The 15,413-nt window shown below is 39.2% G+C and overlaps 1 protein-coding gene across 4 annotated transcripts in view; it reads left to right on the top strand.

Moving 5' to 3' along the window:
- The first annotated feature begins 487 nt into the window (after positions 1–487).
- cdin1 (CDAN1 interacting nuclease 1) overlaps positions 488–15,413 on the top strand; it is a 56,861-nt gene continuing 41,935 nt past the window's right edge. The window contains exons 1-5 of one of the 4 annotated variants that reach the window (XM_040136343.1): positions 494–589; positions 840–967; positions 10,857–10,902; positions 11,929–11,993; positions 12,876–12,936. In XM_040136343.1, the coding sequence (XP_039992277.1) occupies positions 867–967; positions 10,857–10,902; positions 11,929–11,993; positions 12,876–12,936 (273 nt within the window). In that variant the 5' untranslated portion in view covers positions 494–589; positions 840–866. Of the gene's footprint in view, positions 590–839; positions 968–10,856; positions 10,903–11,928; positions 11,994–12,875; positions 12,937–15,413 lie in introns of those variants that run through there. The other 3 variants (XM_040136344.1, XM_040136345.1, XM_040136346.1) reach the window with 3 other exon arrangements.

Raw genomic sequence — 15,413 nt, 5'->3', positions numbered from 1 at the left:
GCCAGGGACCATATATCAGATTTTTAATTATTAAATATTCAGTTTGTTTTAAATTTCAGTCTAGATCCTATGCAAAAATGTCAAGCGCAGAACCAAACTGTTTTTAAAATTGATGAACCAGTGACACAGCCACCCGTGGAGTGGCTGTACTTATTACACTGTACTACATGGAAAGGCGCTCCCTCTCTCTGTGCCTCCAGTTCTCCGTCACTCTCCTCTCCATCAAATATTTTCCCCGACGGAACAGTTTATGTATTTCAGAGGTTTTCTCTTGTTGTTTTGTTTTCGTCCTGCTGAACTAGAAAATACTTGCGTAACAGGAGAGCGCACATCTGTTCATTTCTAGTACCTGCTTTTGTGCTTATCGCTTGCAGCTGATGAGAATGCTGAGATGTGTCGGAGTTTCAGTGAACAGCTCGTCTTAGCTGGACACCGCCCCCGGGATGCCAAATAACCAATCACCCGTTAGTATACTCAGCTACGCGGACGAATCTACCAATCAACGCGCTGCTCACACAAAAGTCGCCTCTTCAACTTCCTAGCGGGAAGCAGCTATTGGGGAACTGTATGCGGGCAGCAGGAATCAGTGGTAAACAATCCTTTTACATATTATTTATTATTCTAGGGCTACATTTAGTAATGTGTCGCATTAGATAGTCATGTAGCAATTCGATGAAAATGAGATAGCATGTTTTATGACGTCATATGCTTTTAGTTTTTTGCTTTAGCCATAACATAAGGCTAAGTTTGGTTAGCAAAGCAGGTGCAGCTGTTTTTGACAGCTGTCAGCCACCTGAGATGTTGTTTAACTCTCAAATGGTCTCTCCGTCTTCGTACAGGTAGACACAGCAGCTAATCAAAGGAAGATGAGGCTGTCCCGAGCTGAATATAAAGAGATAGTGAAGTGGACTGAACAACTAAGACCCACCCGCCAATGTATGAAGATGCTCAAGGAAAGATTTCCAAAGTAAGTGGTTACACACTGAACTCTATTTATTTTGTGAGCTTTCTTTACATGTGCATCTATTGTGTATAGCCTTTGTAGGTTTTTGTATATATGTGACAGATTGAAAAGACCAAATTGTTTTGCATGAGAATCTTTTACATTCATTATCAGTGAGTTAGTGGGTGATGTCCAGAATATGCAAACATGATGTGTTTAGATAATAGGAAAATAATTCATACACATGAGAGCAGGTTAAGGTAAATTCAGTGATGACTTTATCATCTGTCTATCCATCAACTCCCCAACTTCCCCAACATAATTTCTTCCTGTCTCTTTTTTTTAATCTTTTATACCTATAACTTTTTTTTAGTTGAATATTTATAATGGCATTTTATCCTCTTGTTATGATCACTAATTAATTCCATACAGGTTTCCGTAGAGGTTTCCACCACAGCATTAGCCAGTGTTTTGCCATGCAGCGTTTGCACATCCAGAAATCGAAGAGAGAGGTTAATGGTTGTGTTTGCCTTTCTCCTTGACACTGAGGGCCCTCACTTTATTGAACGTAACATGTGTAATCCCCCAAGGCCACCAGGACACCATGGCTGATCCCGTAGAGGTCACTTACAAAGTCGCATGTATCTGGAACTTCCTACTTCTATTGTGCTCTAATCACCAATCTAGAAGAAGGTATCAGGTCCCCAAAGGGGACTCAGCAGAGCTTGAGCTAACCTTTGTTCTCACTGTCAGCATTTTACAGAATATGTCATGCGTATAAAGAGCATCTAATATCCTTTATGTTAAGGTACCAATACTAGGGGGCCATTCTCATGTTTATTCTGTGTTTCCTTGCTCATTTCTGGTATCCTAATCCAAAGTGTCTTTAACAAACAGTCCAAATGCCAATTTTTCGAAAAGTGGTACTGGTGGGTGTAATAATTAAACAAAAACATTGGACCGTTTTCATTCCAATAATTCTGCACGATTCTCTCTCCCTGAGGTACTGGCTCTGTTGTTTAGTCTTGCTGGTTATTGTTATTATTTCATTCACCATAACCAATCTTGGGGAGGCCCTTGCTCTTTAAAATCCCTGAGTCTCGTCACTGGGCCTGACAGACAGGCATGGCAGCAGTGTTTTCACAGCCTGCAAAATTATTCTGGTTGTCCAATCAGCTGAGCTGGGCTCTGGAGGGTTAGTGATTGGACTGGCAGGAAATCAGGCTCTTAAGACATAACATATCGACTAGGCCATCCATCATCTCTTAGCATGCGCTCAGGCACGGCAGTCAGTCACCCCCGCCCCACACCCCTCCTGTCCCCTTGGACTGTGTGGGAGCCCTGCCACTGCGTAAATATTGGCCAGGCTGGTGCTGGCAGTGGGGGGCTGGAGAGGGGTAAGGGGTTTGTTGTGGACAGCCGTGCACTGAAGGGGTGGGCAAAAGACCGGTTGGGTTATAATAGCTAGAGAGTTAGAAAAGACCAGTATCTGGATATCAAATGATTTTGCATCGTAGCAGGTGATTTCCAAATGATACAAGCAATGTTGAGTGAACTGTAGATTCATGTGTTGTCTACCAGTGTCATGATGGAGGGTGTGAGTTTTTTCAGGCACTTGCGCCATATTTTTGTGGCAGAGGACTAGTATTGTTTGCGAAGTGTTAATTTTGTAATATATACATTTTTCTTCTATTTTTACACAAACTTTGTCATACTAATATCAGTCTAATCAATTTATGAGTAAAAAAATTCAGTAATACATTGAAATGCATGGTGATGGTATTTAGCTGCAGTTAGGGCCAGACTATAATTCAGTAACATCTATTACTGACTTTAAGTGAAATAATAAAGCAGCGATATAATGGTACTGTGTGATCATTTTACAGAATTCTACGGAGTACATGAAAGTTTTCGAGCAAATTGTAATTAAGAACCAATAATACAAGGAGTTATTGCAGCGTATTACAAAGACCTGTCAGGTGTTAGCATATTTATGCATTACATCATTATATTGAACATCAATTCGATTATTTGACGTGATTTTCGATATTGTTATTGATGTCAGAAAAATATTTTTATTAATATCCTGATATAGATGTTGATTATATTGTCCAAACCTTTATTTATTTATTTATTTATTTATTTATGGAATTAAAACAATTTGATTTCCAATGATGTAGATCAATAAGAAGGGTCATTATCCTCAAGTGTCTGAATGTTGTATTGAGTACAAAACCATTTTATAATCATTGCTTTTAATTGGGAGTCAAAGGGAGGATAATTTCAACTTTGGACTAAATGATTGTTATAGGCCATTTCAAGGTAATTTCCACGGAACGTCTGTCAGTCTTTCTGTTTTGCTATGAGTTTGGGTGGTGGGAGGAGAGCAGGAGGGTCCTATAGACAGATAGAAAGAGAGGGATTGTGATGTGGAGTCCCTCATCTGTAACGGCTGCATAACACAGATGTTGGGAGTCATCTGTCAGCCTGGCCTCTCTTGCCGGGCCCGAGCTGCTCTGGGGGGAAAAGAATTGGACACGGTGCTGTCACTTTTTACCCCCACTCACAATGGAGGGACATGCAAATATCAACCCCCATTCTTGCCCTTTCTTCCTTGCCCTCCTCTTAGCCAGCCGTGGTGTCCTGTCTACGATCTGGACCGTGGCTAGGCACGGAGGGGGTGTGGGAGGGCTCATCGCAGGCCGGTGTGGGGAAAAATGTGACATCAGTCCCATCAGGTCCTTCTCTTGCCACGTATTAGAATTGGAAATGATGGGCTGCTCTCTGAGGCCTTGCCTGGCTTCCCCCGGGTCTAGAGGGGACCCCAGTCCTTCCACCCTTTGTCCCCAGGGAGAGTCTGTAAGGAGGGCGAGAAAAAGAGGGAGGGAATGTGAGAGTCCTCTGTTTCCTTCTTTGCTATATTATGAATGAATTTGGATGTAATGACCCCCCCCCCCCTTAAATGTCATTCAGCTCATACCTCATATGGCTTTCACAGTCATGAAAGTTGGAGGGTGTGCAAAGAGGGGCAGATGCCTCTGTTTTGGAAAATGCTTAAAAAATAAAGTGTGAAGCATCCCTCCCCTCTTAATGCAACCAATGCCTCTCTCTCTCTCTCTTCTACTCTCTCTCACACACACACACACACACATACATACAGCTCCCTGGTGAAGAGTCCCTGAACGTTTTTCGAATCGGGCCCTAATGTGCCGTTTTCATCAGCACTGAGGCGGGCTGCAATATGGTGCTGGGGCTCGCTCTGGGAATATGAATGTTGATTAAGCATGCGTTCAGCCTTTTGAAATTCTGAAGAAGTGTCAGAATAATGGATGTTGAGCAAATGTCAAGCATTTGTTAATTTCTCTGTTATTTGGGATTTATCTAGCATGATCTTTGGAAGGAAAGCGCGGGGCAGGGTTGTTGTGGCATGTGCCATTGATATGGTGATTTCTTGGCTACAGACACTTTGTTTTTGATGGTAATATCTCTGCTCAGGACGAAGCTTAGGGAGTTGCTCATTGATTATTTATTGTGGCTGTAGTGTTTATCTCTCGTTTTTAACACGCTGGTTAAACCCAGGGATTTGGTAACAGACATGATGCATTAAACCAGCAGGCTCTTCATACATTTAGTTTAACTTTTTATAGCTCAAGAACTCAGCAAAAGATTTAACAGATTATGATTGTTTTTTTTAAATTATATTACTATTTTATTATTTCTTTATTTTAGCATGTCTTTTACAGTGTAGAGCATAGTTTTAAAATTTTGGAAATTCATTTAGAGTTATTATTTGTTCACGCCTAAACATTTTTACCTTTTTAGGACTTAGCCTGTTACAGTTGCGTATGACCAAGATGCCCTAATCACATGTCAGTATAAGAAGATTATGAATCTTGGTATATTTTATTTGATAGGTTCAAATAAAGTCTTTTGCAAATTAGAAAAAGGATCAGCCTTTGTCAAGTTATCTAACCACTGTTGTTGACTGTTATTATAACCTGCTTTCTCACCTGAAAATTCACACTTTTTATTTTTAGTTCAAAAACATTTACATAAACTCACCTGGATCAAGGTTTCAAAAAGCTAAACACGTGCCTTTTTATAAGCTTTGGGGGATCCCAGTTAAATGTGCCAGTTTGATTGTTTCTAGATTTAACTCTGATTTCAAATGTTTTCTCTGCAGAAGCAACTGAGTTGCACTTTTGTAGTTCTTGTGAAGGTAGAAATCCACAGCTATTTTATAGCCTGGAAGTGGCAATGACATTACCCGGAGACTGATCTAGTGAAGAGCCTGTGGGGGCAGCCCGGACAGCCCCCAGTGCGCGGCCTCACACTTCTGGCTGCCTATATTGAACAAAACACAAACTGGCAGGTGGGGCTAAGGGGTACAACCCCTGAAGACTGAGAGGCTGGCAAACTAATTCCACAGCTTTATGTAGTTAGATGAGCATTGGAGGGATGAGGGGATGAACGAAGTGTAAGCAGAGAGGAGAGATGTAGAAAGAGGAGAAGCTGTGCTGAGTTTACAACTTGATGTCAGGCTAAGGAGTTCATGAATAATAGATGCAATCAATTACTTGATTAGGAATCATAGGAATGTTTACTTCCTTCTCATATCGTAGGGATGTTGTCCAAGCACACACTATAGATTGTAAAGCCTTTTTCGCCTCATTGGTTTAAAAACACCGAGGTAAGCAGCTCGTTGCTCAAGTAAGATGTGGCTTATAGTGACTCTAAGGGACACTATCTTGAAGGTTAAAAACTGGGTATTGGTATATCGCTGCACAGAATAAGATTATTATAATTAATAGATGCAAATTATTGATACAGGAATATGAGCTATTGTGAGTAAGACCAATGTATTGTTTCCTGTACTTGGTATAGCATCAGTTTCATCCTTCAACCCTCAAGAGCAATACACAAACAAAGGGAAAACTTCAGCAGAGAGTTGCACAGTTTAGCTGGGCAGCTATGGTAGAGTCTTTTGCCCCAGGTTCTCTTTGCATACTGGGATCAATTGCAAAAGAAGAATGAAACAAATTGTCCAGAATGGTACAAGTTCCCCAGGCACGCTTGGGGGAGTAGGCAATTGGTCAGTGTAATGTGTTTCTTTGCCAGACCAGTGGATGCTCACCACTTGACAGATAACATGGACCTCATTTTCAATTTTCCATGAGTGTCTGCAGAAACAGCAATGACAGTAATTACACTATAACAATGGCAACACACCATAATAGTTGAACCAAGTTTCGTCACAGAGGGAGTCTTGAAGATCCCAAGCTTTCAGGAAGAATCACAATTAGGGTAGTGATTGTGAGATCTTTTCTGCTCTTTTTGCAACCATTATATAATAGTTCTGACATCTCAGGGTACCTCAGCAGACAGAAATTTTTACGATTGTAATAAAGTGAAGGGGCCTGGGTAGGGGTCATATTTTTCATCTATCAGTATAATAGTAGGCAGTGAGATGCCCGGTTGTGCTTCTGCTAAAGCCATTTCTGTGCACAGTCCCCTGCAGGCTTCTTAGGTTTTGTATGGCCCTCTGCAAAGAGACGAGGGGGAGATTCTCTATCGGTATATGTAGTTGAATACACTCTGAGTTAAGCTTTTGGTAATTCCTTCCTCAGTTATGTAAAAAAGCTTGAAAATATAGTGAAACTGCTGATTTGACACACTTTACATGCAAAAAAATAATACATTTCTACAACAACATTAAATACCATATATGCTATATAAGGCAGATTTTATTGTTTTTTTTGCAGGAAAAAGTAAAACTAATTTGAACTGTTAACACGTGCACTCCTTGTGCAAGTATTTGATTGAAGCTGCATGATACTAAGATTTGTGTTTGTTTCTATCTCCTCTCAAAATATATCACATTAATACATTAAGATATAAAGTTTTTTTTCTACACATTTGTTTTGCTGCTGATGATGGTAGGCTTAGCTGGGAAACAGATGTTAGCATTTTGCCTGTCAGCATGTGTAATTAGCAGCATTTGCATATACAGAGTGTTTAACCCACATTCAGCTGTTTTTCACTTTATAAAATATTGATCTATAGGAAAGTAAATGCTAAATATATATTTGTCAGCAGTCTTGCTGACAGTCTTGAATGGAGTCCTTAGATGAGATATAAATACTAACTATGCTAGAAAGGCATTAGCTCACAATTATAGCAATAGAGGTATAGATAACAATAGAATGAGGTGTTAAAACCAAGCAATATTGCCATACACTTTGTAAGAGTGAATCATTTCATCCATGCCATTCCCTTCTCAAAATAGCTTCATCGCCATTAGTAAAAATATGTGCTATGCCTCAATTAGCCAGTTTCATGCCCTGAAGAGTCGCTCCATGCAACACTCTCTGCATGCAGATCCACCAAATGCTAAGTACTGTCGCAGCATATGATACCAATGCCATTAGCCAGGTGGCTTTCATTACCTAAATTACAGCTATTGTTTATAATTAATTATTTGTAAATAGGAAGATTCTGAATATAATTGATAGCTTGAATATCTCCCATCTCCTATTAATTAGGTTGATGGGAATTTCTAGGCTTTTCACTGCGTTTATTTTCCTGTATGCTTAAGACACTGATACACTCTGAATGCGCAAGGAGATAAGGCAATTCAACACTCAAACTTGAATTTGTCAGATTCATAACCAGTGGAAAGCCTAGCTTAATAGAGCCTAAAGCACTGACCAGACAGGCATACCAGCTCAGTGACAAAGTGAAAGTCACTAATTGTTTTTAATTTAATCTGCTGCTTTACTATTTTGGGTGCCAGTGCATATTAATGCTCTGTCTTATGTTGTAAGGAAGGGTAATTAGGTTGAGAGTGAATGATTCCCTAACCACTCTTCTGTCTCCCAGCCTTCTGTTTCCCCATGTTCTAAATTATATCCAAGAGGGAAGGATTTTTTATTTTTTTTTCTTCTCACATAAAGGTCAATGTAAGGATGTGCTGCAGTGTCACAGAATTTTTTTGAATTGAATTTTCAAAGGTGTTCTTTGTTTGCTGTAATAAATTTCAATTACCGAACACTGGAGTGAAAAGTGTTCTCACTGACTCATAAAATACAACCAAGTAATTTAAGTAATTAGGACAACGATTGATGAACTCAGTTGTTTACCTTGACATCTTACCAATGCATTCAAAAAAAAAAAAAGTTTTGCTTATGTACAGATATAGCTGGGGCTTAGGTCTTCCTATCTGCGATCATAGCTGCTGAATTGTTTTAGGATTTACTCTGAGAAGAAATTTGTTTAATCTAACAGTTATTTTAAACAAATTACATTAATATAACCCTCTCTTTTTAGTCATGTTTGATTTTTTTGGTTCATTTTCCAGTAATACCCTCAGAAAATTTAGAAAATCTCAGCATATTGTCTTTTTTTTCTCCTTTTTGTCAGATCACAACGTAATAAAATAGTTTATACAGAAAAGAATCCTGTTGCTGCTCTCATATTGTGCACAAATCTGAATAAAATACTAAATTATTGCCTTTGTTTAAGACAAAAAAAAAACAGAAAAATGAATCTAGTTTTGGAATAGTTTTTTTAACCAGTTTATTTTTATAACCACTAAGCTAGGATTTAGTGCTGGTATTATGAGTTAAAGAGGTGGATATATTACAGTGAAAATGTAATGCTACCGTTCAGCAGGCAGATCAGATCCCCATTGTAACACTGCTCTTGGATTCCATATTTTAGCATGAAGTGAGCATACTGTGCCCAGGAGAGCACAGGTTGGATATACATTAATGTAAAGCCCGCAATAACTTACTATTAATGTCTGTCAAATGGGAAAAGGGGCATTATACAATATGAGCCCAGTGTAAAACTTGACAGACTATATAAAATGCAGACAACTCTTGGTTTGAATCCAGTTATCTGCGCCCATCTCTTAACATTGCCCTAATTTTTTAATTTTCTTGAAAAACTCTCAATATTTTGTCTTGTTTCGGTATTTCACCTATTTTCAGCAGTCGTGGTGTGGTTTTAATGTCTGCAAAAACTGATTGAGGTAAGAAAGAAAAACAAAAGTCCCCAAAGTTTTTAGTGTTTTTGAAACAGATATGTTTTCCCAGATATTAAGAGCAGTTTATGTCCCTTTAAAGTTAACAGGGTATAGATTTAGCAATTAGACAGTAATCATGCTCATTATAGAGAGTAATCCATTTAAAGCCTAACAGATGTCTGTTCCAACGGGGGGATAGTGATGGTCCCATGCCAACAATAAGGCTGTAATGTTGTTGAAATGCTCAGGTGCAAGGTTGAAGTGTGGAAGAAATTTTTTTTCCTCTCTTAAGTGTCCACATGTTGACAGTTGACCATTTAATGGCTCACTTAATTGCAGCGGCCCCTTCTTCCCCAAGCATCAATGTAAATTAATGCTGAGGTGGCAGTTTTTTTTTTTTTTTTTTTTTTGTTTGTTTTGTTTCCCCTTCTTCTTCTTAACTTCAAAGATTTGGTCCTTCTCTTTTGTGACTGTAACTTTATAATTGACGAGACTCATCTGTGTGATGAGTTGAGAGCCCCAGAGAGTTTGAATATTTGGGAATTAGCTGTTCTTCAGCAAGAGCAGTAAAACTGTTTTAAATCTTGCATCTGGAGAACCCAAGATGACGTCTTTGGTGGGATAAGTCATTATAAACTGCTAAACTATTCCAGTGGTTGAAAAGCTTTTACTGAGATATGGTCACAGGTTGGGACTCCAGACAGAAATCAGTGTTTGAGATTCCTTCGGCTTTGTTTACATGTCAAACGGTTGTTTCATGGTTTATAGTGACTGATGTTGAGGGCTTATGTGGACTCAATATTTCAATGCAGATTGGAAGCATCGGCTTCCCGTCAGTATTTACATACCATTCTCAGGTGACTTGTAATGAAAAGACTGTTAAATTTACCAATCAAGTGTACTGAGAATAGTGCATGGAGAAACAGAAATACTGGAGACCATCACAGAGCAGTTTGTATGTGTGTGTGCACGCTTCTACTGCATTTGTTTTCTGTTGATATGCAGGGTGGAGGTGTGCACCATCCAATTAGAATAATATCTGTCACCACTTTAAATATCTTCAACTCAAAGGATGTTGTGGGGGTTAGGGAGGGATATTAAGGGGGCTGCGAGTCCCTGTCGGAGCTGCCTGTTTTCCAGGTTTGTTTCTCTGCCGGGTGTTTGACATGACTGGAGCTGGAGATGAATGTAGCTTATGGCAACCCGTGGAATTGACCGACTCCTGGGAGTCCCAGCTTCCTGCAGTGAAAGTTTCCATTTTCAAAGCCCGTCAGTTGCAGTGGGAGGGCCCCCGAACGGCCCATATGCCAGCACCGACGGTGAAGCAGGAAAATTTTCTCCTATCTGCGTTTTGCTAAAGCACTCACACAAACAAATACAGACATTCACAGCGGTCATCTCCATTGCATGGAGAACCCAACCGACCCAGGGAGTGTAATTGCCAGTGAATGCACTGTTTCCCGTCAGCGAATGGACTTGAACCCTATCCATTATTTCCATGAATGTCATTCACTTCTCTCCAATTTTTCCACGTTTAGTTTAGCTAACAGAAACTGTACTTCAATTAAGAACAATTTAGCTTACAGCATTCTTATAGGCAAGAAAGGGGAAATAAGAGGATGGTATGTGTGAGTGAGTGAAAGAAAAAAAGGCTATATTTTTCTCATCTCTCATACCACACACAACCTCCCCCTTTCTCGCACCCCCACTCCATCGTGGCAGGAATCCTTTGTCAGAGGTGTTCATCTGGAACAACTTTGCCACACTTGTTTTCATGTTCTTTTAGATTACAGGGCAGCTGGCCCCAGCTTTGAAACTCCCCCTCTCCCTTTGTCTCTGTGCAATGCACTCTGGTAATTAACTTTGTCCTTCTTTTATTTGTTCCAGTCACTCGCAGTCCACTCTTCTGAGCATCTTCTCCCTGGAGTACCAGGTTAGAAGTTTTCTTCCTTTGTGAGCCCTGACAGGTGCCTAATTGAATGATGAATGTCCCCTTATTTCTTTGTAATTGAACTGCCAGCTCTCTGATTGGTTTGGAGGATGCCTCCCCCCACCATACCCCCATTTATTTCATCCCCCACCACCACCACCTACACCCTCCCTCCTTTCTCCTCACGTTCACGTTGAAGGCCCTTGCTTGCCTGGGCCTCAGTGGATGTCTGCCAAGCCTTCCCATCCATCTGTCTAATAACATCTAGCCCCTGCTTATTTGGTGGACCTGTAATAAATTATGCTAAACCATTATTATTCTGACAATAATAATTTCCCCGTGTAGTGCGGCTGCGTGTGCTAAATGTTTGCTGACTCGCACTGTCACTGCTGCTTTCCACGGCTGACAGCGGATGATGATAAATGGCCGCTGCCGCCAGTGGCAGAAGGCAGCACAAGCAGAAAATGGAGTCATTTATCATCCCCCTGACAGGTGTCAGTCACACTGCTTGTCTCTGTGGAATTACATTTTTTTTGTGTGTAGTAGTTTTTAAATAAGTTGTTTTTTAACCAATGCTCTTCCCCTTTTATCCCCAGTCCTCCTCCTTCTCAGCAAAGATGGCAATTGAATTGCATGGAAATGTCAGGGTGCGGAATGTGGAATAGGGTCATTGTTTGATCGAAAAAGGGGAAATGAATACACGGTTTGAGTGAGGAGGGAAGAGGGGGATGGGGGGTCTGAACAAGGTTGCTTTGGCACACTTTGACCCCCAGCAAACTTATTGAAATTAAATTACTGTGACCCAAGATCTCTTGCACACATATACAATTGAGCATGAAAGAGGAGCCAAGGCGGAACAAGTCAGCATTTTGGACTGGAAAAATGTAAAGCCTTTGCCTACGAATAATAAATAGTATTATATGGATATCATCTATGTTTGGTTTTGTTGTTGTTATTATTATTATTATTGTTGTTGTTGTTGTTATTATTCTTATCATTACTATTACATCTGTGATCTCTTTGTGACAGAAACGAACCAAGAGAACAATCTCAAGACACCATGCACCTGATGTTATTGAAAGCCACTACCAAAGGTGCTATATTACTTTGTATTGTATTACTTTATTGCGCTTTTCTTCTAACTAGTACTCTATTTTTATCTTCATCTCATCTCTATCACTATTTTTTTTTCTATTTTTTTTTTTTTTTTTATCTGTTTCCCACTTTTGTGTAATCTCTTTGTCTTCCCTGTTGTCTGAGTGTGGAAGGAACTTGCCAAAGTCACATGAGAGTAGATCGACCACCATAACAGATATAATCTCCTCCAAACAAATCACCACCCTCCGGATTCATTCCAGACTTCCACTTGCACCTGCTAAGCTAAAGCTCTGTTCTCCATGTCAAATTGAAAGCAGAAAAATAAATAAATAACCAGCCATTGGACATTTGCCTTACACAGGCTTATGATGGGATGATTATCTGTAATTCAATGAAAATGGATAAATTAAAAAAAAAAAAAAAAAAAAAAAAAAAACAGACTGTAGGGGGAAAGCCTCTTTGCATATTGCAATTAGCCTTTATCTAGTTTATTAGGCCATTGTTCTGGGGAAAACAAGGCTGGATAATGCACTTCTAATCCACTTAGAACAACAAACGTCAGAGATGATCTGGGTAAGATCTGAAGGGAGCTGCAGTTGTAGCTGGCGAGGGAAAAAAAGGCTTTTTGAGCGGCAGGGGTTAACTATCATATGCTTGTCTGGCTTCAAGGAAATTTGAAGCCCTTCAAGTAGTGCTGTTTTAACCGCACCGAGCTTGCCATATGCCACCTAGGGCAAAGTCATCAGGGACAGTAGCATGTCTTGGCTAGCCTGGTCTAGTCCCCTCTACCCTTCTGTCTGCCTTTGTGGGCTGTGTGTTTTTTTGTTTTGTTTTTTTTGGGTTTTTTTTCACTGCTGTTGTTCTTTCTTATAATGAAGGTATCTAAGTGAAGGCAAGGCACATCCCACTGCTCCCGTCTTGCTGGAGTTGGCCAATGAGGTAATGGGATAACCTTTAGTTTTTTCTTTTTTTTTTTCCTTTGAAAAAAAATCTCCTCAATTGATGCTTACTTCTTTTCTATAAATGGATGGTTGGCTGCAGTTTTTGATTTTTTTTTTTTTTCTCTCCCCCCCCTTGGTCTGTTAGTCATTATCAAAATTGGTAAAATAGTCTGCTTCATTATCAATTATTTTATGTAATTATCTCCCACCTCCATTAAGCAGATGTGAAAATACTTTTTGTGTTTTATTATGTAATTTTCCAAATTGCAGTTCAGGCAGAGTTGCTGCAAACTGCGGACAGGTGAGGACAAGGTCATTGGTTAATTCCTCTCTCCATCACTTCATCAGTTGTTTACTTTAGGTCAGCATAGGATTTGTACTCTGGCTGATGTAGTAGCAATTGTAAACATACATATAATTATATGTGAACTTAAATCCAAGATATTAAGTGGTGCAAAATTCAAATAATAAGTGGTGGATGTTTGTGTGCCTTTTATAAAATAGCCTGATGCTTTAAGCACTTAAATTATTCACCACCAAGTTTCTGCATTTCATATTAGTGAAAAGTAATCTACTCAGCAGCCACCAGTGTTTCTTACATTTTGTACCTAGTCACTACATTATCATTTCCATTAGGGTAGTGCCAAACAATCAATCAGCAGTTACTACTCAGTGAAGCTGAGTTAGCTGAATTACTATATAATCTATACGATACATTTTAAAATTATAACATGATTTTACATGATACTGAAATTCTTGCATTTTTTAAAATTTATTTGTCCTTTGAATACATTGTTAGTCTTGCAGTTTCCTCTTATTTTGATTGTTAACATGGGCTTTGTAACCTTTTAAAACATTTGAATGCACATTTAAATTTTTATTGGTGCTTGCCCAAGGCCATGAGATTTGAGGGTTTCTTTTTCTAAAATAAGAGTAGTTCACATGCATCAATGGCACCTTAAAGCTAACTGCCATTATTCATTCTCCATTTAATTGACACATTATTTTTTTCTCCAAAGGATTAAATTCAGCTCAGAGATAACTGTCTATGAACCATTTAACTGTCATTTTAATATGCTACTTAACATTTAAACCAAGCACTCATGGTCTCTCAGATCGCTAATTGATGTAGTTTCATCCCTTTATGAGACAATATATCTCCAACAGAGGGAAATGATTAACAATGATGAAAACTATTCATGGATTTCTTTTTTTGCCCCCAGAAGTAGTCCATGAATGAGGTTTCTAAACTCAACATTTGCTGTTTTTTGCTTCCTTTATATGGATATTTATTAGAAGGTTACTTAAACTTACAGGCTTTAGAACAGGTGCAGTTATGCTGTATTGTATGTGACACCCATTAGCTTTGAGGGCTTATAATACCAGAGTTTTACTGAACAATAATTATTTTCAGAACGAATTCAAGGCTCTGTGAATCTTAGTCACATGTTAAACTCATGAAATGCGGCAGTCTGACTTGAGATTGGAGATGGACCCATGATTAAGATGAAAATTAGGGAGAAGCAGGTACCCGAACTAATCAGGTGGTCCTTATTCAGCCTGGGCCAGCATTGGTAATGTTGCCATTTTTCATGTGTCAGCCCTGATACATGTTCCCAGGAATCTGATGCTCTCTTGTTATCCAAAGGTGTGAATGAAGAGCTGGCCAATAGGCACAAAGAGGAAAAGATTGAGAGGAGAGAAGAAAGGGAGAGAAAATGAGGAGGGTTGGGGAGAGAAAAGAGAACTAGCTACAGGCTACATATACTAACTCGGAAATGCTATCAGAGGTCTTAATGAAGATATAAACTCTGTGCTCACCCCTTAATTATTATAGACATGTTTGGCCTTTTTTACAAGCTGCCTTCTTAATGCAATATTATGGAGATGTTAACAAATACTACTGCGGGTAAAAAGACATTGTTTAGACAGAAGCCTCTCTTCTACCAGCATTATCAGGAAGCATCAGAGAAAAGATGAAACACACCATTCTCACTACAGGCTGAGGGCAAATTCACTTGTGGTCCCTAATTATGCTAACAAGAGAAAAAATGATCTTTGGCTGCAAGTATGTTGTGTTTCATAACAAGCTGGCTAGGAATGGCAACGTCTTCAAGCAATGTTTTAATTCCCTCCATACTGACGAGGCTGTTAAATTTAGTAGTGAATGACTTAATATGTCTTCTTATTTGCAGCACATATTGTATATTGTTTAAACAAAGGTCAAATGCTATGCTTGAAAAATAATTGTGCTCTATACACCTAGTTTACCTTTAAAGCTTGCACATGCCTCCATACATTTTATGATTCCTGTTAATTTAACTAAATAATTGTCACATTGTGTGGGCCTTGAAAATAGCTGTTTTTTTTCAGTACAAACCATTATGATGCTACCACTTTAGTGATATTAATGTTTATAATGAGTGGGAAGTCATTGCGATGAGAATATGGTCAGGTAGACACCTTCAGTATCAG

The sequence above is a fragment of the Xiphias gladius genome, chromosome 10 (assembly GCF_016859285.1).
Source record: "Xiphias gladius isolate SHS-SW01 ecotype Sanya breed wild chromosome 10, ASM1685928v1, whole genome shotgun sequence".
Lineage (NCBI taxonomy): Eukaryota > Metazoa > Chordata > Actinopteri > Istiophoriformes > Xiphiidae > Xiphias > Xiphias gladius.
The sequence above is the reverse complement of the archived record's forward strand: the minus strand, read 5'-3'. Positions and strand labels throughout refer to the sequence as shown.